General features: G+C 38.3%; 1 protein-coding gene across 1 annotated transcript in view; it reads right to left on the bottom strand.

The window, feature by feature from the left end:
• Positions 1–23,447, bottom strand: part of MIPEP (mitochondrial intermediate peptidase) — a 74,715-nt gene that overhangs the window by 30,839 nt on the left and 20,429 nt on the right. The window contains exons 11-15 of the mRNA XM_084260804.1: positions 14,651–14,804; positions 13,677–13,754; positions 12,521–12,725; positions 8,542–8,651; positions 1,666–1,740 (exon numbers count right to left, since the gene is read on the bottom strand). Coding sequence (XP_084116930.1) covers positions 1,666–1,740; positions 8,542–8,651; positions 12,521–12,725; positions 13,677–13,754; positions 14,651–14,804 — 622 coding nt within the window. The remainder of the gene's footprint in view (positions 1–1,665; positions 1,741–8,541; positions 8,652–12,520; positions 12,726–13,676; positions 13,755–14,650; positions 14,805–23,447) is intronic.

Consider the following 23,447-nt stretch of genomic DNA (forward strand, 5'->3'; position numbering starts at 1 on the left):
ACAGTGTTAAGTCAGGTTTTGATTAGTTTAACTGACATGCACCCATTTACAGGTCCACAGTCCAGTATTCTGATTAGCTTTAAATCACTTTAAATAACTGCACAGAGCAAACTGCAAATATTTAACTAAGCTAAGCTTTTCCTTTTTCTTTTTTTAAACCAACTTCAGTTAACCAGTGCAAGCCATGTTTCCAGACAGAGCTGCAGTCATTTGGGCACTTTTCAAAGTGAAGAACTACAAAGATCTGATCTTTAAATTTGTTTCTTTCAACATCTCAAAGATAATGACTACCCTTTATTAAAGTTCTAACAGAATTAGCTCACCTAAACACTGGGTCAACTGTAAAAAGAAAAACTACATGCTTCTGGCTTAAGGCAAAACAAAGAAGAAAATGAAATTATGAAACTCACAAAGAAGAAGATTGTAGCAAACTAAGTACAGCCAAATACTCACTGTAAAAAAACAAAAACCTTGGCTGGATGCTAATGCTACTGTTCACAGGAGCTGCTGTTGCATGACTTAAAAAACCTAAATACCCATTTAAATAGAACCCCAATTTCCTTTACTTGGAGAAAAGCAACACTGATTGTTTATGGGAATGACTGATCAATCACATCTACCCACAGAAAGCAAAGGTTTATGAATTTGATTACCACTTCTAATACTGTGAGAGAGAAGTCTCACAGCCTTCTAGCTCAGCTCCCAGTTTTGATGGCAGTGACAGGTTGTCAGTATTACTGGAGGAGCAACAAACAAGGAGCTCAAATCATATCCTACTAAATAATACAGCAGGACGTGAGCAATCCGGGAGGTTCCTGGAATGAGTTGATGATAACTTCCTTCTCCAAGTGATAGAAGAGCCATGGAGCAGCAGTGCCATGCTGGACCTTGTTCTCACTAACAAGGAGGGGCTGGTGGAGAATGTGAATCTCAAGGGCAGCCTTGGCTGCCATTACGATGAAATGGGGAGTTCAAGATCCTCAGGGAAGGGAGGAGGGCACACAGCAAGCTCCCTACCCTGGACTGCAGGGAGGCTGGACTAAATGACCTTCAAAGGTCCCTTACAACCTAATGCATTCTATGATTCTATGACTTCAGGAGAGTAAACTTTGGCCTCTCCAGCATATTTTTCCCATAGGACAAAGCCCTGGAGGGAAGAGGACCCAAAAAACCTGGTTACTACTCAAGGATCACCTCCTCCAAGCTCAGGAGTGACGTATCCCAGCAAAGAGGAAGTCAGGCAAAAATGCCCAGAGGCCAACAAGGAGCTCCTGGGCAAACTCAAACACAAAAAGGAAGCCAACAGAGACTGGAAGGAAGGACAGGTAAAACTGGGAGAAATACAGAGAAACTGGTCAAGCAGCCAAGGATCAGGTTAGGACAGCTAAAGCTTTGTTTTTTGGGGTTTTTTTGGGGGTGGGGGGATTCTGATAATCCAAGATAAAATCCAAGATGATACAACCATTTTCAAAACCTCTGATTTTCAAGACGTTTTCCTACAGATAAACAAACATGAACGTTAACATAAAAATTAATTACCTTTCACTAGTTTGCATACAGTTACATATGTTTACATTAAAATAAAGAATTGGTAAAGTTACAGAACAGATTTTAATTCCTGTAAATTCTTGACCAAGAGTAGACACTAGAATGAAAAGAACATACCTGGAGTTGCATATCAGCTGCAGCACACACCTTTTTGGACTCACATAGTCTTGATACCATGTTTTTTGGTAGTGGCTTGAAGGAGAAAAAAAACACCAAACATATTTAGAACTGTTGTATATCTATAAATAGTACACTTACTGTTAGAAAAGGCTGAAGACAAAATAAAAAGACTTGTGGTGGTAATAAAACTGTATTTGAAATGCTATGCATTGAGGAATTAATAAAAGGAAATATCATTTGCTAAACGAAGTATTAAATGGGCAATTAAGATAGCAGCAGTAACTTACAAAGCCATCAAGAAATCACTGTCTCAAGGATTGTTTTTCTATAAATTGGTTTATGTTCCTTTATATGCCTGTTAAAAACATTATGACTGCCTTCAGAGTTAAGGAACAGATGGGGCAGTTAAAGTCCTCCCAGGTTATCCTGACTGATCTTCAAAAGCAAATCCTACAACAGATTCTCCTGTTGGTCTTTGAGCATAGTTCATTTACATTTACAGAGAGGCCCATATAACTCCCACTGGGCTGGCCAGGTTTTCCTAACTTCAACTGGGACAGCATCAGGCCTACCCACATAAAAACACCTGGTTGTACTGAACAGTAAATATACCCTTTGACATTTTTAACAAAATATAAGTTATTCCACATCTATGGCAATTAAGTTATCCACACCACCATAGGCTGAAAGTCAGAGACATTTTTCAAATCATTAAGTAAATTCTTTTTTCACCTCCTATCTGGGCACCTACAATTACAGCCAAAGACTTTTTGATGCTGGATTTTAATAATATCTGTATATGAACACTTGACCTTGAGCTTCTTCCACTACTTCCTGAAGCTTTTCAATAGAAGTTTTTCCTAGTTAGCATATTCCATTTTGCTAGCAGTTTTATTAACTGAACACATTAAATATGGTTAAAATAACTGGGTTCTTGCTAAAATATCAAGAGAGTTACTACAAGCTGAACAAGGTAATACATATGTTTGGTATTACACTGAACTGTACAAGCATACCTACACTTCTACAGTGTGTTGAAGTGTTTGAGATATAATACATGAAAGTTGTCAGATCCTGATGGCAGAGCCATTACAGACAAACATGTTTGTGTTCACAGAATAAAAACCTGATGCCAGAAAAGTTACACTTAAGTGAGGAAAATGTTATCAATTAACTCTGTGGAATCTGGAAGTTAGAGCAGATAAGAAAAACTCAGGTTGCACAGCTGTTTTATGCAGTAGCTTGCCAAGGCTTGTAACCTCTTCTCCAAGACAAATGTTAGCTGGGTCAAGCATGGGATAGAACAACACCCACTGTTTTGCCTGTCATAAATGTCCACAGCTGTTAAATTTCAACACAGAAAAGTGATGAACATGAAGTCAGCCCTACAGTCTATCCTTGTTAGGCCAGTATTTACCCTTCCCAAATACAAAAATTCTGTTTCAAATTACGCAAGGATTTTGGACTACTAGAGTAAGAGTAAATGAGCAGTTATCCACAGTAATAAAGATGTTAGTAGCTGGCTACTTTGAGGTTCTACACTGAATTTAGTATTGTTCAAAATACTATTTAATTATGTAGGAAAGTTAAGGCAAGGAGCAGAGCAGTAAAAAATAAAATTAAAGTGGTAGAAAGTATTTTGGTTGGACAATCTTTCTTCTGGCTCTGTAAACATCTCTTGTCTCATTCTCTTAGACAGAGCAAGGCATGTGCTTCAATGACTTTTCATCCTGGAACTAAAGTGCATGTGGGATTGCAATAACACCATATCAGTTGTCATGCAAGAAACCCTTGTGCAAGGAAACCTCTACAATTTTGTGCAGTTACAAATCAAGCACCAAACCCATCAGCAAGTTTCAGCAGCTTTTTGGAGGCGTGCATGTTCTAGTGAAGTACTGCAGTATGGAATTAAACAAAGCTGATTTCTTCTAGGGGCACCTGCATTTTGAGTACAGTAAAGTATGAGAAAACTGGATGGGAATTCATAAATTGTAATTTGTCACTGTTTAAAAAACTGAACATCCAAAAGATTGGCAGCAGTGAGTAAGTATGTCTTACACAGTTATTATTTAAGAGTGTTGAAAGCCAAAAGCCAGTAAGGTCAAACCAGCTCTTTCAACATAATGGATTTTCAATTTTATACTCTGGCTATATTAAATGATGGTAAGAGGAAGTGCACAGGCTTGCAGCTGGTATACAAAATAAACAGAGCAAAAGGCACTAAGACTTTTCTAATTGGCATTGCTTCTTCCTTGCGTTCTGCTACAAGCACCTACCCTGTTCTTAATCAAGCACCTGAGGGGAGCCACAGCACGTTCATTAATAAAGTACTAAAATATCATTGCACAGGAGATGTTTAGCACCACCTTCCAGAGACCAAGTAAAATGTAGGCAATACCAGAAGCCTCCATGAAAATCTTTCTATCATTTTGCAGTTATATGAATATCAAACAAACAACATCTCTGCCCTGAAGATCTAGCTCTGATGTTTGAGCTTGAACAAATCAACAGGTAATTACAAATCATTCTTAGGACAATGCCTGTTGGCAAAAAGGCATAGGAGAAAACACATAAATGTTATTTTATTTAAATCTATCAGTGCTACTGATTCAGCTCAGAGGTTGTGTTGTGATCCTAATTCAACAAGCCAAGGAGAATGTGGCATCAGAAAAAAAATTGCCAAAATTAAATTGAAATAGTGATAAAAAGGAGATCATTTATTTTTCCCAAAGTATCTTTTGTATTTTAAAATTTAAGATTTCAGGGAACTAAAATTAGACTAATTCGGGCCTTTCAGAGATCACCACTCCCCTACAAAGTTTGTTTCTGTGAATGTCAGGCATAAAGATATGTGTGGATCTTGAATGTAAGGAAGGAGATGTACTGTTTCAGGCAATAGAAACTTCTGCTTGCTCCATTACAGTCTCATATAGCCCCTTAATAAGCAGCTGAGTGAAGAAAAAATGCATCAACAGGATTATTTTACTTATCCTGAAAGATGAGCTCACTGATAAAACAAGAATCAAACTGTCATCCTCTTTCTAAAAGAAAGACTTCACAGAGCTTTAGGTAAAACTATTTTAATTGAATAACCATTCCCATTTTTAAGTTTAAACACTACATGCTTTACTCCATGTTCTACTTTTCCATCCTTCTATATTAAGCAAATTTGAGATCTTGGCATGAATATTTCTGCATGTTTGCCATGGTGGCTGAAGGAACAGAAATCTTTACGTCCCAAAGCATGTTTAACTCCTTACCGCTGTGTAGTAAATGACACATTATGACTGTTTACTATCTGTGGGCTTATTCCTGTAATCATGCAAACACAATACTGCCTTTGTAATTCCATCTCTGTGAAAAATGAAGTCCAAATTTGAACAGTTGAAATACTGGCCTTTGTTTAAGGGAGCCTCTGAAGATACACAAGCTTAAAATTATTTAGCTCGACAGACCTACCACATATCTGTTCAGTTAGCAAATGAAATTAAACAAGCACACAGTGATACAGAATGGTACACATGCACTAGAGTGTCTGCTTAAGCGCTGTTACAACCTCCTGATGGTATGGCTTGACTTCATGAGTTTACCTGAGTAATTTAATCTGATTAACTAATTAACACCGCCCTCTCTGTTCTTTTTTTTTCCCCTCAAGGAGTTTCTGTTTCAAGTTCTCTTTAGATGAAATGAAAACTAAGCTTGCTGCTTTCTTGGAACAAATGTTTTTGTGCTGGCCAGTTTATTGAACTAAATTCACAAGATTCACTTCTTCTGCCAAAAGAGTTTGTAAACTTTTTCACTCCTCAGTGCTCAATAGCAAAACCATCCAAAATGCACAGAAAGCAGAGACAGCCTTTCTAACAACTTCAAGATACTTTGGACCAGATCCTCATGATCCACCTCTATATGCATAATGCATTCTCATCTCTGAAAGCCTGTGCACCAAATCTTTTTTTCAGCAATGCTACTAAAATCTAGTCTTCAACAATTATATGCTTTAATAAACAAAACACCATCTCTTTCTCTTCATAACATAAACACCAATCCTAAGTGAGGATCCTCAGGACCAGTCCTTCTACAACTGGCTCTTAGGGTAGAGGCAATCATAACCTGAGACGATGCTACCAAGTTCTTCTGATGCAGTAGTGCTGGGTAGGAATGCTAAACATTCCACCACTTAAGTTTTACATCCAAAAACTACGGCACAGAGGCAGCAATGCTGAAAGAATCACACAATCACAGAATCACAGGAGTTGGAAAGGACCTCCAGAGATCATCGGGTCCAACCCCCCTGCCAAAGCAGCTCCCCAGCTCATATTGCACAGACAGGCGTCCAGACGGGGCTGGAATATCTCCAGAGATGGAGACTCCACCACCTCCCTGGGCAGCCTGTCCCAGGGCTCTGGCACCCTCACTAGGAAAAAGTTCTTCCCCATGTTGCTGTGGAACTTCCTGTGCTCCAACTTGCAGCCACTGCCCCTTGTCCTGTCTCCACAGAGCACTGAAATGGGGCTGGCTGATTCCCCCTGCATCCCATATTTAAGATATTTATAAACATTAATAAGGTCCCCCCTTAGTCTTCTTTTCTCCAGGCTGAACAGTCCCAGCTCAATTTTTCTGTATTGCCTCCTCAAAATGCTAGGTCAGCAAAAAACTGTCCCTCTGTCGACCTCCAACAGAGCTACACTGATAACGTTGTTGCAGAGAAGATCCTTTTCCCACAAAAAAGTTTGGTGTCTGTATTCATGAGAAGAAACTTAATGAAAGTTCTCATACGGAACAGCATTTGGATGAAATGGTTTTACAAGTTTCACATTTCAACTACTTCAACCGCCTTCCCCTTGAAAAGGAGGCAGGGTGGATCCATTTTTCTTTCAAAAGAAAAAAAAAATGGAAAAGAATAAGTTGATTCAAATTCCATTTGCACACCAAAAAAATTAGTCAGGGAACAAGCACCAAGTATATAAGCCCCCAAAAGGTTTTTGTGAAGTTGTAAACATACAAAAGTTGGGATTTTCTATTCAAAGTACTTTGTTACATAAACACAACAGATAAAAGTCATTTCTGTATCACTGAATTTCAAGACCAGAAAAGATCACTTCAATCTATTTGTATTTCAAAGACAGATACAGAAATCTGGTATTAGAACCATAAAAACAGCCTAGATGAACCACCATAAGCAAAAGCAGATTTATATATGTTGGCTAAAGGCTTAAAAAGACATTCTACGTTTTTAAAAGAATAAATAAACAAATAGATAGATAGATAGATAAATAAATAAATAAATGGAAGTGGCCTAAAGCCTTCAAAAGCCACAAAGCAGTTTCAGGCTCTTTTTCTCATCTTCCAGCATAATCCGTTCCTGCCCCCCTGAAGATGGAATTTCCATGTCAAATCTCTCCCAATTGCTCTCTGAAAGGGCAAGATTTCACCACCGATAAACAGAAGAAGCTTTTTGGAAATGCCAAATGGGACACAGTTGCCTCCTTCTTAACTTTTGCCTTGCAACTAAACATGGTTTAGATTTGCTAAAGCCATTTTGAAAATACAAAGCCATAAATAATGCTCCACAAATCTCTTTCAGATGTTTTAGTCAAGCTCATTCTCCAAACTCATATGCAATCAGATTAACTCCACGCTGTTAAAACACTACATGAACTTTATAGAGAACACCAGAAAGCAGCATTTTGGTACGTGGACTCAAACATACAAATGATGAACACTCTTGAGTACTTTTCACTCCCAGGTTTCAAGGGGACTTTCTTAGTGTAATAAATTCTGCAGAAATGATTGCTCTGTAAAAAAACAGAACCAAACCAAACCAAAACAAAACCCAGACAGATTTACAGAGCCAATTTCTCAGACAGTATCTAGTAAAACAGAAGTTAAGCAATGTATTTTTCTAAGTGTTCAGTGTTCCACTTTCATAATGCTGAAATATACTGAATGTTTAGTATTGGATAAAAAGCTTCAGTGAAGTGTAATACTACACAACTTGAGGCTTCCTTGGTTTTGCACTGCTGGGTAATCTGTTCTTCAGCCATCACATCTGAATATACTGAAACTTGTCACAATGAAAACCACTGGAAAAAAAACTTTGGTTATTGTTTGCTGTATTTTTGAAATAGCTGTACACACATAAATCATGTTCTACTGGCATGCATGAAAGCAACCACTGAAAGTCACCTTGTTCCAAAGAGCACTGTTTCCTAAAGTTCCCATAAAAAGTAGAACCTTGCATTAGAATGGCACAAAATAGCTTTATTAAAAAAAGAGATCTGAGTTTTAATGCAGAAATTCATGACCGTCAGAATCTAAATAAATCTAATCTTAATCTAATCCCAAATGAAGCAGTACACTTTTTATCACAAAATATTTCAATCACTACCCTACACTGTGCTAAAAATGGGAGTTTTAAACACTGCAGATCATTTCATTTATTTCCATTATTTGATAGCTGAGCTTTATTTTAATACAGACTGTAGAGAGGTTGATGATGAAAATTTTGTTATAGCTTACCTGTAACTAAATTAAAACATTCCACATAACTTGATTCACACAGTTGTTCACCTACAACACCAGGTTTGTGTAGTGTTGAAACTACATGACCTTGGAAGGAAAAATAGGCTGAAAGTTTTAAACATGTAATTGGAACCCTGGCTATAAGGACCTGGTATTCTCTTACAGATTAACCTTTTCTGCAATGAGAATATTAGATTTTTTTCTGAAAACTTAAAAATATAATATTAAAATAATCTGTATCAATTCTTTGGTTTTACTTTAAACATTATTAATAAACACCACATGAAAATGTGTTTCTTCCCCTGAGTACAAATTCCTATTTTCAATATTTTACACATTAATTTTCCCTACCTGTCCTGTTTTATAATGCCTTGCAAACTGGTTAACCACTCGATAGTCATTTGCAAAGTACTCCATCAGAATTGAAGGAACTTCAGCAAAATCAGTAGCACATCTGGTTCCTAGAGGTAGAATAATTAGACACATTAGCATTTACCATCTTCATTAACACAAACAGTTAACTCTTCCCAAAAGGTTTTGCAACTTTCAGTTTGGACTTTTGGCGAACTTTAATGTTCTTTCATTTATTAAGTCAATATTTTATTTCCACAGCATTATTGTGCATCTTGCCAGAAAAGCTTCATTATAATCCTACACATTTTACTATAAATCACAAAGTAAAAATATTTGAACAGCTGAGTGAGGCACCTTATAAAGCTCTGGATCACACCCTTTTTAAACTAAACCAGACTGCAGCCAAACTGGCCCTACATGAAACACCAAATCTACTTAAGTGTCCTAAATCTAAATCAAACTGCAATGTAAATAAAACTCTGCCTTAATCCCATTCACAGTTAACAATTTTTAGCTTCCCTCTGTTTGTTGAGCTTACTTATGCTTTATATTAACCTTGCTTCATAATACCTCATCATTCATCCAAGGAATGCTCTTGCAGATTGAAGACATGTTCCCAGTAAGTGCGATGAGGTAACATCTCAGCAGTTTGTACTTTCAGAAAGCACTTTCCCTAAAACTTTATTTACTCTAATCTTTATCAGCACGTCACACAATGGAAGTTAAGTAGCATGACACATCACAAAGTCAAAGCTGCGCTTCTCATTTCTGTGTCACAGGTAGGGACGTACGAAGTTGTGACTTCAATAATGCTCCCACTGGGTCATCACCTCTATCCCCATCTGCTAGAAAAACAGCAGCGTTCAAAATTACTCTTAAATATAAGTGCAGTTTTTGCTTCGACTATTCTTTCTTGAATCCTTTGATCTTTACAAATCTTTCTCTAATTTTTAAATCATAGAATCATAGAATGATAGAATGGTCTGGGTTGGAAGGGACTTCAAGGATCATAGAGCTCCAACCCCCTGCCACAGGCAGGGACACCAACCTCCAGGCCTGGAGCTACACAAGGCTGACCAGGGCCCCATCCAACCTGGCCTTGAACACCTCCAGGGACAGGGCATCCACCACCTCTCTGGGCAGCCTGTTCCAGCACCTCACCACTCTCTCTGTAAAAAACTTCCCCCAGGATCTAATCTAAACCTTCCTTCCTTTAGTTTTAATCCACTCCCCCTTGTCCTGCCATTGCCTATCCTTTTAAAAAGTTGAATCCCCTCCTGCTTATAAGCTCCCTTCAGGTACTGGAAGGCTGCAATGAGGTCCCCCCACAGCCTTCTAATCTGAACTCATAATCTGTTTACACTCAATGTTTTCAGGCCAATACTGCTCTTTAGTATAAATTGCATTTCCCACACAGGTCTTTACCTCCTAAACTGAGAGAGACTATAGTCTCTCAGCCATCATTATCCTAAGGCAAGATAGTCTAAAAGATTGTCCCCTGTAGCTCTTCTCTGCAAGTGCTTCAATTTGAATTCACCTTCAGAAGACTCACAAAGCCATGCCCAAGGACTGCATGAGGTTTCACCAGTATCTCTCTTTATCATTCTAATACTTATTGCTGTTAGATACACCTCTGATGTAATTTCAAAACACGTTTGCCCTTTTCACAGACACATCAGCTATTTGTAGTTCTGCATTAACACATTAATATTTTCCTCCACCACTGTTGGAATACCCACTTGATAGCAGAACTTCTCTTTGTACTCTATAAATGCCAGGTCTGCACTGTGTAGCTCTGAACTGCGCTTCACTTCTAACGGTGCAGTATCCAGTCATTCAGTTTTTACATCCCAAATCCTTCTTTTGTGCCATCACATTTCATTAGTGTGAAACAGGGGGGGTTGCTATTTGAAAATCATTTTTAAAAGCCTAAAATAAGGCAGAACTCCACTGATGCTTCCCTTGCCGTTTGTGTTTTCTCTGTGCTCTTTAATAAAGTGAGAGAATTCTTTTAATAACCATTAAAAAGAATCCTGAAAAATTACATTATCTGAAAGTCAGAAAGGTAAAAGGTTGGGTAGTTATCTGGGATAAATTAATCCTCTGTAAAACAAGTGCAGGTAAATCTCTACTGCATGATAAACCAAAATGACTGCAAGCTAGGGCTTCAAAAAATTCTTATGGACACACACATATCCATTAAACAATCCACAGATGCATCCAGTGAAATGTCAGATTAAGCTCAAAAAAAGCACATCTTAAGTCACATAGGTGGTGTCATCCAAGTTCTGGGCCCATCAGCAGCAGAACGGTTTCCTGAATACTTGGGAATGTTAATCAGAAAAGCCAAATACTCAGTACATCTCAACCAGAATGTCAGACTTTTTGCTCTCACAATAGCCTGTAGTCATCTGGTTTCCACACTTTGCCACCCTAGTGTCCTATGAGAGCTGATGGCTCCTACCAGAGTCCCTGGGGATGAGCCATTTGATTGTCACACATTCCAAACACTAAAAAAAAAAATATTCTCTGCAGAAACAACACAAATGACCTCCAATGCTGCTTTTGCAAAGATCTGGAGTGAAATCCCCTGGGATTCAAGACTGTCTGGAGCTAAGGCAACACTGAAACCATATACAGCTCATGGAAAGTCTGAGCCTCAAAATTAGCTATTTCCTGCCCCTTCAAGACTTTCTGACATGCAGATGAATACAATTCACCACGACAACAGGTGAACTCCACCAAAGCAGTTACTTTGGGCATGTAAGTACCCCCAGAGGTCAAGAAGATCGAGTCCATATGAGTGGAAGGAATGTGGGAAAGCAGTTAACTGTCCCAAGGAGTATACAAAGTTTATACTGAAAGAGCACATACAGTGTTCATTTGTTTTAACAGTGCCCAGTAGTGACACACTTATGAACAGTTCAGTCTATTTTCAGTTTAAGTGGATAATTTAAGAAAGCATATTTTGTTACTGGGGACAAGGTATCTGTTGACAACACGTAACTCCCCTTGGTGTCATACACAAAACCAGTAAAATATTAAAAAAAATCCTTCAAACAATTTCATCTGTCTGCTTGTGGCTGGTTTTTTAAATAAGTGAATGTCTACTGCAAATGGGATTTCCAGCACACTGCCATAGAAGAGGATATACCAAGCAAGCTGCCCCCAGACAAGAAAGTAGCATGCTGAGCAGCTTTGGCCAGAACACGTCTCTGACCCATTTGCCACCACTGCAAAAGGCCACAGCAGCTTGTGAGCCATTAGCCCACACGCTCATTGGCACGGCTTGGAAAAAGGGACTAAATGAAAGGAGGCAATTTTCCTCTTCTATGCATCCACTGAGCTATGACTCTGTGTTCATTCATGTTCATTTACATATGATACAAAGGCCTACCACTTAATTGTGCTTGCAAATAAAATATATTTTTAATTCATCAACTTGGCTTTGATCAGAACTAACTAGAAAAGGGCTGGCTTCACAGATTTTCCACATTACCAGTGTATGCTCTTTGCAAGAGCTAATTTACTAATTTTCCTTAATTCAATTTCCTAAATCATTTCCAACCCAGGATTTATTGTGCTTTTACCCTAGGTACAAGTTTAGTTCAATTTATTTTCAATCCTCTAACTATCCCATTATTATAAACACATAAAGTAAACTTACAAGAGTGGACACCAGCACTAGAACAATGAATGGCAGTACAGAAAGAAGAGGAACAAATGCCTGATTCTTCCTAGGAGGAGAATATTCAAAACTTGTTTGATTCAGTTTTACATAATATCTGGGGATCTGATATTTTATTTTCAGTTCATCAAGGTTGTACAAATATCAACAAGACTCAACCATATTTGGTTAACCTTCTTTTCCTACTTTCTTTTTTTCTTTTTTTTCTTTTTATCTATTCCCTTCATCTAGAAATGAATCATTTAACTAAAACAAATAAAAAAAAAATCACTGTTCTAACTTTCTTACCAGTGACATGTTGGTACCTAGTTCTTCCCAGCATAGAATGCATAGCATGTCCCATTTCATGGAAGAGGTTCTCCATCATACCAGGACTTAGTAGTGTTGGTGCACCCCTTGTTGAATGGGGCAGGCTAAGCATAAGAACAACCACAGGCAGCTGATACTCTCCATTTTCCCTTAGCCTGCCTCCACGAACTGTGAAGTGACAATCCTTTTCAAGATAAAAGCAAACATATGGACAGCCAACATCATTGTATCATTGATATGAAGACAATTATGAAATTATTAAATGAAACAAACTATTAAATCAAACCTAAATGTATACCCAGTTACACAAGTTAAATTAGGGGATCATTGTGTCATTCAATAGCAGCACACTGTTTCTCTATCTTTATTATTTGCCTTATATTCATAATGAAACTACTTGATTCCACAAAGAAGAGACTGTGTTGCTTTTTGAAAATAAAATTTAAATTTTTTTGTTTACAATTACCAAAACCTCTCAATCTTTCCTAAAAAATAGCATGAAGTCAAAGAAATCTACTGATGTGCCAAATCCATAATTCACAGATAAAGTTCTCTCCTCATTCTCCATCAGTAACTGCACAACTCTCCTAGTATATTATGAAATATTAGCAAAACAGTAATATTATTACATTAATGCAGATTTAAAGGTTGTCCACTTTCCACCTCGCTAAAGGTGGTAATTTGTAAATGCTTCTTCTACAGAGTTAAGTGTCTATTGTACTGCATTGTATAGTTAATATACTGGCACTGGGCAGCATGAGTGAGCCACAAAAGTTGGAACCATCTACAGTTTTAAGTAGAAATTTGAATAAAAATTAGCTGCCATTATCAGCTTTCACCTTTAGAGGGTATTAAAGTTTCAGATTGTTTTAACCTATAAACAGTTCTCTAGAGTTCTACAACATTTCAGGCACCTGTCATCCTGTAGAAGAAACAATCTACCAGGTGACACTTTTTAAATTCAAGTTTACTCACAAAAATATTTTACCTAAACTATATTCAAAGTTACAGATTTTTCCTGCTTTAAGAGTCATTCATTTTAAATCAAGTTATCTTTTACTTACACTGAATGCAAATGGCCCTAATGCTACAGTCATTATTCAAACCCATGCTGGGATCAGATCATAAATGTTACCTGGTGTGGTTTGTCAGGTCTCTGAAAGAAGTCACAGTAGATGTATCCCAGCAAACCTTCAGTTTCATGAACAACAGCCTGAAGACAAAAAGCAATTTCCACAGTGAAAACACTGATGCGTATATTGAAGATGCAGTATTCTAAGAAAAGATTTGTAAGGAATAAATGTCAAACTGGGAACAATTAATGTAAAATCTGTTGGAATCAAGCTGCAGTTGTCTCTGCATTTCACTCAGAACTAGTCATAGATTAGTATTAATAGTAACACTCTCTGTAACTAATGACTGTTACTAAATGACTTCTGAGAAGTCAACACTAACAGTTGATTTACCATGGAGAAAAGCAGGAAGAGTAAGTAATTATAAATTGACCCAGAGGATATAAAGAACGGCAGCTCTTGCTGGAGGTAGAAGAGCAGTGAAAATCTTGCAGTGAATATGTGATGAGAGGACAACAGGGGAACCTGGGAACCTGATGAGCACACTACTGCCCAAGTTCGTATTTCTACCCTCCTGTAATAAGAGGGCAGAAAAATGAAGACATAAAAACCAATCTCAAAGTAAAGATGACATAAAGAATTTTTTTTTTAAAATGAGGATAAGACATGACTGCTAGAATATATACTTGAAAAAAATCTAGTCATCTACAAATTGAAACAAAAAAACCCTTAGCTGAGCTCGTTCAGAAGGATGGCTCAAAAAGTGCAACAATAATCTCAGTACAGAGAAATTGATTCTGGTTCAGGCACCCTTCACACAGAGACATATTATAAAGGCCATTAAAAACCAAGCATAAAAAGGCATTTAGAGAGAGTATGATATCCTTGAGGTCTAACTTCAACCAAAATTAGACGAGTAGTCTGTCCTTTTCATAGGTACCCAAATCATTTCAAAACAGAATCTGATTCATGGCTCAGAGGAACACACCAGCTTGCCTAACTTCCCTTTGGTGATGCTGGGAACAAGAACACTTACCAGCTTTCGAACATCTTCAGACCAAACCTCTCCTCTCTGTGTCTGTTCAGCATAAAGGGAGATTCCTAGGAGCTGACTGAACAAAGAGTTCAAACCTTCCATGCATGCCCCAAGGGAGAAAAAAGGACAGTACAGGCCAGGATCAATGTTGTACCTATGGAAATATAAGCATCACAGAATAATCAGTTTTGCTACACAAACTACAGTCCTCACCTCCAATGCAACTACATGTAACAGATAAGCCTCACAAGGCCCTTATTCACCATATTTGGTTTGATATTTCAAAGACTGAAACTAAGTCACAGAACAGTTATGGCACAGTGTTTCCCAGTAACTCCATTTTTCTTATATTCAAATTTGGATACCAACTTCAGCAGATAATTGCTATGATTTCCAGAGATGTGCCAAACACATAGCTCAAACTGACCATGGCAACACCATGGGTGGCCAGGCTCTGGCTTCTGATCCTCAAGAGGACACAGGCACTCAAGTGCAACTCCCACACCAAGGCTGATCAGGAAATGGAGCTGGCTCTGGCTGTGGTGTAAGCCAAATTCTCAGCTAGGGCAGGAAACTCACCAGTAAGCACTGCTGACTCTGCAGAGCTGTCTTTTGCTGGAGCAACAGAAACACTGAGGAGATGCAATCATCGCCCACACATGAATCACACCTCAAACTCTGGGGACTTTCTGAACCACGTAGAAAGTATCTTATAGCTTTGAGCCACAGGAAGATTTTAGTACATGATGTGGAGCTTCCCAAGTATGATCATAACACTGCAGCACAGCAGACACACGGGGAGGAAGACACCCTGTGCCTGCATGTACACCCACCAGCTGAGAATGAACAGAAAGTTGTTCAGGGATGTATGCATTCTATAATGGGCTCAAAATTTTTGAGACTCTGACCATAAAATGTAAACAAGTGTATCCAGCAAACAAATGCTTTGCAAACTTAGACCTTCCATGAGCTGCTCAGGGCCACACAAGTCTTTGGAGATGATAGCAAAATCACAACTGGAATCTGCTTGGAGATGCGTATGCACCTCAAGTAGCAAAAATGTTCTTGCCCCCTCGTTTCACATACAAAGTCCAAGTGTTAATTTATTTTTACCATTTTCTGGGATCTCAGAGTAAAGACTGTTAAACTCAAGAGAATCACAGTCCACCTCTTCTTTCATCCTTGTGTGCTTTTGCTTCTTAATGACATGGTAATTAGACACCGAAATTTAAACACACATCAGACAGACTACAATAGCTGAACAGCAAAGATAAGAATGAGCTATGTTAAGGCCTATGATCAAAAGGCTTAGGAGGACAAAGCCAGGGTCTTCTCAGAGGATTAGAGGCAATGGACACAAATGGAAACACAGGAGGTTCCCTCAGCACTTTCTTCCTGTGAAGGTAACTGAGCACTGGCACAGGTCATCCAGAGAGGTTGTACAGTCTTCATCCTTGGAGATATTCAAAAGCTGGCTGGCCATGATGCTGGGCAACCAGCTCTAGGTGGCCTTGTTTACCAGGCAACATCTAGAGGTCACTTCCAACTGCAATCACGCTGTGAAGAGGTTATACAGACCCAGGACTAAGACCACACAGCTGCAGTATGAGATACATTCCAGCTTTATCAGAGTAGGACAACATTTCATGCTAATTGCAAAGGATTACCAAGATGAGTAGAAATACTGGATTAATGTGCTTGCTGGAGAGGCAGAGGGAAGAACTCTGACACTACATTTCATTTCGTTTCTGTCCAACACAGATACATACTAGGACAAAGCAGTGATATTTCTTCCTGAATAGAAGAGGGGACATTAACATATTAGAGTGGGAAGATAAGTGCCTATTTCTTTCTCATCCTCAGTAGTCCTCCAACATGTTCATTATCCCCACGAACTTAGCCCATGATGAAGAGGATGGGGAGAAGGCTTTCTGCAAGGTATTTTGTAATACTCTGTCACTACCCAAAGTGGGGAAGGGGGGAAAACAACAGTTGGCAATAGTTTTGTCTTTTGGAAAAGCACAGTACTTATCCACCCACACATAAAACCAGCAATAACAGACTATACTGGCCCAAGGCAGACTTCCCAGGAGAACTAGTCCCCTACCCCAGCTAATGTTTGAAGATGTCACAATGTGACATTTTGAGCACAATGAGGTCCTGATTAAACAGCCACTTTAACAAATACTACACAAAGTTCATGTCAGTCGCTTCTGGTAGAATGCTGTCAGGATCAAAACCTCTCCCACATTTAATGAAAGATGTGTGTTAATATTCCTCTTGCCAAGGGAAAACCGTAAAAAAGGTTTTTAAAACCAACTTTTTTTTATTATACAGAATGAAAAAACCCCAAACATTTCTACTTCTGATTTCATTTCTCCATTTCTGGCTTGCCTACTGCACCAGTGTACAAATATCAAAGACTGAAAGATCTTCAAACAGCATTAGTGTCTTATGATGCAAGATTTGTATTTAAATTGCTTTTAGGCAATCCTTACTGCAGTCAGTGGTGATTACTATATTTTAACTTATCTGGCATGCATAGTTTGTTTGCTAGCCACTGCAATGTCACAGAACTTACAAAGAAAGTGGTCCAAATATGATAATATAAAGCAATTATCACAATCACATTATAATAATCAGTAACACACTTCAAAATGAGTACCAGGTACTGGGAAAAAAGCTACTGTTCCAGGAAGTGTATACTACATCTTTAAAAGTCCCTAATACCAGTCCATACCCACTAAGCAGTAACCATTCCAGACACCAAAATACGTGTTTAATTCACAAGTTTTGAATTTGGTCCTACCTCATACATGAACTCTCTTTGCACAAATCAAGTAAGACCAACTATCATAGAATAAAGCCTAACCCCAAACTTGTACTGATTCCAGGAAAACTTTCTCTTCAGGCTTGTTTGGGAATAGAAATTAGCCAAAACCTCAGCTATCTGAAACTTATGTCCTACAACCAAAGAACTCAGTTCCTGGAATCATTATTGGTAGATGATCTTGCCTTTCAGTGGCAAGAGCAAGAATATGACTGACTTTTCTAAGATACCACTTTCAAGACTAAATGCTACTCACTGCACAATGTACATGTAACACTAGATAACATTAGAGGACAATGGGGAAAAAGAAATTGATTTAAAAGACCTGAATCCCCAAAAAAAGAATGTCCAATGAGCAGAACAGGAAATCCTACAATCTCTCCTAGATCTGTAAAAGTGAAGTCTGGCTGGAGGGTGTGGGTGGAAAAGTATTTGGAAGAGTTTACTGACAAAATACATGCTCCCTTATTGAAGATTCTTGCTTGATTCCAGGCACTCAAACGGTAGCAGCCATTAGCAACTTCATCATTTCCAGATGACAGGAAAAAAGCATCTGTTTGCTAGCAAATGATTGCCCAACCTCAGTTATTCACAGCTTCATCACCTTAGTGAAACTGCAAGAACACAACATTTCCCAGGCACAGTATTTCAGTGTTCAAATTCATGCTAATCCAAACCACTGCAGCGCAACTTCTTGGCAGCAGCGGGGACTGTGATTGTGACAGCAAGCCAAGCCTCTCTTCCCTCAGCCCTTTGAATGAAATTTCTAATGCTGCTCAAGGGTCTCAGATTGGATCTTCAAAACACTCTCTGACCTGGGCCAGACTGTCTAAAAGACCACAGAAAATTCCAAGCAGAAGACTTTTATCAGTACACTCCTTCAGCACTTTAGACTGCCCTGTAACAAAGATAGAGCTTGTCTGTGTAGGATGCAGAGCCTTTTTGAGGGCTGATCCAAGACTGCTAAATGAATTTCTCCTGAAGCTAAAGGGGAAATTCATCTTCTATCCCAGGTGTATGGTGTTTCTTTGATAATTTTTTTCAAATGTGAAACCAAGTGTATTTGAAAAAGCACACAAAAGCCTCCCAACAAAACCCTACCAGATCAGGGCATTCCACTGCACATTACTTCTCTACTGATGGAATGAAAGGACAAAAGCTTTAGTTCATGAATTCACTGATAGTGGCTGACTGTATGAAAAGGAACAGAGTTTCCAAGATGCTACAGCTTAACCTGCCCCTGAACTGCTCACCGGTCAGAGCAAAGCATTCTTCATAATCTACATGTTAATAAATGTTGATGACCCTGTTGTGCATATAATTATGTTTATTATATTACATGTTGAAGTAGCAGCCATTCTAAGAATCACTTTATGCATGATTTCCAAGCTGTTATCAACTGTGGGCTTTTCTCCTTCTACTTAAAACAAACAGTAAAAACTTCAAATAAAACTGGAAGAAGCAGCTGCTTTAATATGAGCACACTCTTTCTGGTCACACTTTGGCAAACTGCCTCTACATTAATTCAGCCAAGTTACAGTTTTTTATCTCCAGCAGGAAATACATTCAAGTATTTTTGGGAAAAGAAATCAGAAAGGAAGTTACTACGACCCACACTGAACTACACTAACAGGCATTCTGCTACCAGTAAAATTTCTGCTAAGGGTTACTGCTACTAGCAAGAAAGGTTAATGTTCTGGAGACAGCCAAAATCGGCACTGGAAACCAACTGGAGCTCCACTTGGTGACAACAACTGCAGAGAAGTGCCTGAAGACAGATCTTCTTGTATGCTGCAATCTGCAGCTGGCTTGCTGCACCAGCTGAGCAGACAGGCAGGATTCAATGGGGAAGATGCTGCTGCACATGGCACACTCATGTCCCTAGTAGAACATTGTACTGCTGTTTCCAAAGCTGGCAACTACATGGAAACATGGTTCGAGCACTTCCTAAGAAACAAAATGGATTCAGGTCAGCTAAGTAGACTAGGGCAAGAATCAAACATCCTGTCTGTATACCCTTTCACTTCAAATGTGAGTTCTGGGCCCCAGAAAGAGTGCTTCAAACAGGCTTGTAGAATGCCTGTCACCAGTGAAAGGCAGACACAAATATAATTAGCAAGGTACCAGCTAGAGCAGAAGTCTTGAGCTCAGCTATGAGGTCTTGCTCCTCTTTGGAAGTTCCCTGACTGGACAGCATGTTGTATACCCAAATCCCAAAAGGATGAACAGCATAGCCTTCCTATGGGAAGATACCTTTGAAAATGCAGGCAAAGCAGATGGAAGAATAAAGGTCTGATGAATTACAACAGTACACTGCAGAGATCTACCTGCTCCTATCAGAAAGATTTCTTACTGCAGAACCTTTCTTCCACAGTATCTGAGGTCAAAATGTATGTATTGATTTTTGATAAGTTACAGGGCTACAAAAAGCTTTCCTAACTATGCTTGACCTTGACCACATAAATTTTCCTAAACCTTTATGTGAAACTTAAAGGACATGAAGGCACTTCTAGAAAAGCAGGAAAAGGAAATACCAAAATTTCTATCCGCTACAGACACACACATGAGAAAACACAATTATTAATCTAAAATATGACTTTCTGAAATCAAGAAGGCATTTTTACATGACTAGATACTAAAATACTTCTTTTAGTTTAAATGTAGGCAACACTATACCACATTTATCTAAAAAATAAAGGACACCAGCACATAAATCTCACTCTGAACAGATCAGAAACAGCATTGCAAATACATATATGAACTCATGTACAGTGGAAATTAATATTTTTCTTCATTTCAAACTTTTGATTAGGTAACTTCACTTAAAGAAAAATCATTAGTAAAAAATAGTCCCTTTTGTTGTAATAACAAACCTTAAACTATTTTCTTGTAAAAATCAGGTAATTCACATGCTTAAATGTCCAAAACTGTGAGACCAAGAAGCACAAAAATGAACAAAAGAAGTTTATTCTGCTTTCGCCTTAAAACATACTCCAACAACTTAGTTCACCCTGAACATCTGCTTTCCAACACCAAAGCATTTGTATTTCTAACAAAGCCCAGGAAAGAATGAACAATTTCTTATGTACTTGATGTCAGAATGCGAGTTCAGAAACTTTATGAAGAGAAATCTCAGTACCTCCTAAAGAAAGTAGAAATATCAAAGAAAACAGTAGTTACTTTGATGTAAATTCCTGCTTTATATTAAAGGATAATCTATGTTAAAAAATCCAGACACCTTACTTTTACAGCATGCAGCCCAGCACTATTTTTAAAAGAAGCAATGTAGCCAAACCAATTTAAAAACCAATTTTAAAAAGAAGTTAACTGACACAATGAGGTTTGGTTATTCTTCAAGAACAGCAGGCTTCAAACAAAAAGGCTGTGTCCCTGTGAAGAACAAAGATGTAGTTTGTCATTATAAATAATTATTTCTTAAGCTTGTATGACTTCACCAAGTCTAAATAAAATGCAGACTTCTCAAATCACTTTCATTTAAGCTGTATATTTGGAAGGAAACTAAGACTGTTTTGTGTAGCATGACTTTCATCTATTCTATTAAGAATGCTTTTTATAAACTTGGACATTAGGGATATTTGAGTAAGGATCACTGTTCTTTAGAACATGAGCATTCAGGCTCTTTAACAATTACAAATTAGCTGCATGGAAAGAATTCCTATTGGTGGCCATTAAATGTAGTCCCTGATATATCCTGATTTTTTATTCTGTTGACATGCATGAAAGTACAGAACACAAACAATTTCTAATAAAATAGATTCTCTCCAAACTTTCAAAGAAACCTGAAAAAAATCTCGTTAGTGGAAGATAAAAGTGAGATGAACCCCTCAGGTCAACTTAAAAACATCAAGACAAGGAAAACCCCTTCTAATTTTCATTACGTGCCAGAGTATGAAATTTAATTCTTTACCTGAAGGGAGACTCTTAACCATGATTTATAGGAGACTCTGGATTTCTTAAAAGTAATAATAATAATAATAGATACCCTTTGTGCTCTCATGAACCATAAACTAGCACCTGTACTCACATTCCTTTTTTCTTTCTCTTAATTGTACTTCTACTTTGGAGGAGGTCAGGGGGTAATTCAGAGTATTGGTTTAGTGTAGTCACTATGCAACTTTTAGATTTGACTTTATTTCCAAACCAACAATTCCTTTGTCCTTCCACATTGTTTTGAATAAATAAGTAATTCTTGAAAAGGTGAATTCTGCTTCACAGAAAGGGCTTGCAATCACCTTCAGGGGCTCCAAAAAGCTTAGTCCACTAGCTTAGTGACTTATAAGTTAAATGGTCTTTTTTGCACCTACATTAATTGACTTAATAGAAGGGATGCCTTCTCCTGCTGTAGTTACAGAACATTTTCCTTCTCTATGAGCACTTTGAAAGATTTCCTGATATTTTTGGGGGGCCTTTTTGGTTTTGTTTTGGTTTTTTTTCACTCTTTTTCCACTTCAGTTTTTAATTTGAGCAGAGTGATAGTTTTCTCACACATTCCACAAAGGGTCTGGGCTATTTTTCCAAATGTTGTTTCTAACACAGAACACTCTTCTGTAAAACTAAAAATAATTTAACAAAAAGCAGCCATAAACAAGTTTGTTTACAAGTAACTTGCAAGCCTCAACATTAGTTGCAGCTTTTAGCAACTTCAGAAAAGCCATGTTTAAGAACTTTGCTATTGTTCCTGCCCCTCTGAAAAAACCAAAATGTGCTGCCCACTCTCCCCTGAAGCCAGCAGCCTGTGTACAGTCCCAACAAGAAAGGAGATGAGTTATTCCTAGTGACCATCTCAATCGGTCACCCCAAGATCCAAACCGCCTGCAGTCGCTGTGGTGGGTTCTCCTTCCTACACAGCATGCAACTGGCTTATTTTGGCATGGATTTGTTCATCCCCAAGGCCAGACATTTACTTCTGCAGTCCCAAAGTGATGGACCAGCAGGGAGTACAATAGCCAGTACAACATCCCAGCTGCAGTTGAATAAAATCTTTGACGTTTTGGCAGGAACCCCAACAGCAAATTAAAGCCAGTGAAGTCAGCCCAGCCTGGTAAGCACTAAGGTTTGGGAAAGAGGAGTCTACACCAAACACACTAAGCACACCACTGATGGCTCTCAAAAACAGTTCTGTGCCTCTGTCAGAGGTGGCTTAAGTGTAGTCAATCCCACCTTAAAGGCAAACAGGCGACCTCAAAAGGTCTCTACCAGCATTTGTTTTGGGGTTATTTATGACCTAGAAGAAGTCAGCAAGGCTACTACATCTTTGCAGAATCAGGGCCTTGAGAATTACTTGTAACTACAGCTGCACTTACTGAGAAGTAATGGAATTTAATTAATACTGTGGTACTTGCCTGCACTAAAATGCAACAGTATTATTTTTATAATATAGGTATCAGACATCTTCTTACTTGTTAGAGGCTGAAGCATGTTCTAGCATTCACAGTTTTATTACCCTTACCCTGCCAAAATTCTTGAGGTTCTTCTAATTACTCTATCTTCATTCAAGATGCTACTACCATGGATTTCAGACTTTCATCTCCAATTTCTCTTAAATGTACATTTATAGTGACATCTATTTTCTCTGCCACTTAAACTGTAGCTACAGAAACTTTACACTGTGGTGTGTGTTTGAAGCCAGAAAGGCTACTTAACATTTAAAAAAAAAAAAAGAAACAAAGAAAAAAAGAGTAAATGATCCTGTTACCATCAATAGGAGACTTACACTTTTGAAGTAGGATCAAGTTTCCAAGGAAAAGACTTGGTGAAAGCTGGCAGAAACAAAATTATTGTGGGCAAGTTTACAGACAGAAAAACAGACTCTGTGAATTAAGTCTGGAGCTCCTCCTGCTGTTCAACTTACAAAAGAGCAGAAACGGTCAGTAACGACTAGAAGCAAACAGTGCAACCTGAAATAACAGCAAGTGACATTATAATTCAGTCGGCCAAACGCATGTG

The sequence above is a fragment of the Gallinula chloropus genome (genome assembly GCF_964237585.1).
Source record: "Gallinula chloropus genome assembly, chromosome: 1".
NCBI classification, from domain to species: domain Eukaryota; kingdom Metazoa; phylum Chordata; class Aves; order Gruiformes; family Rallidae; genus Gallinula; species Gallinula chloropus.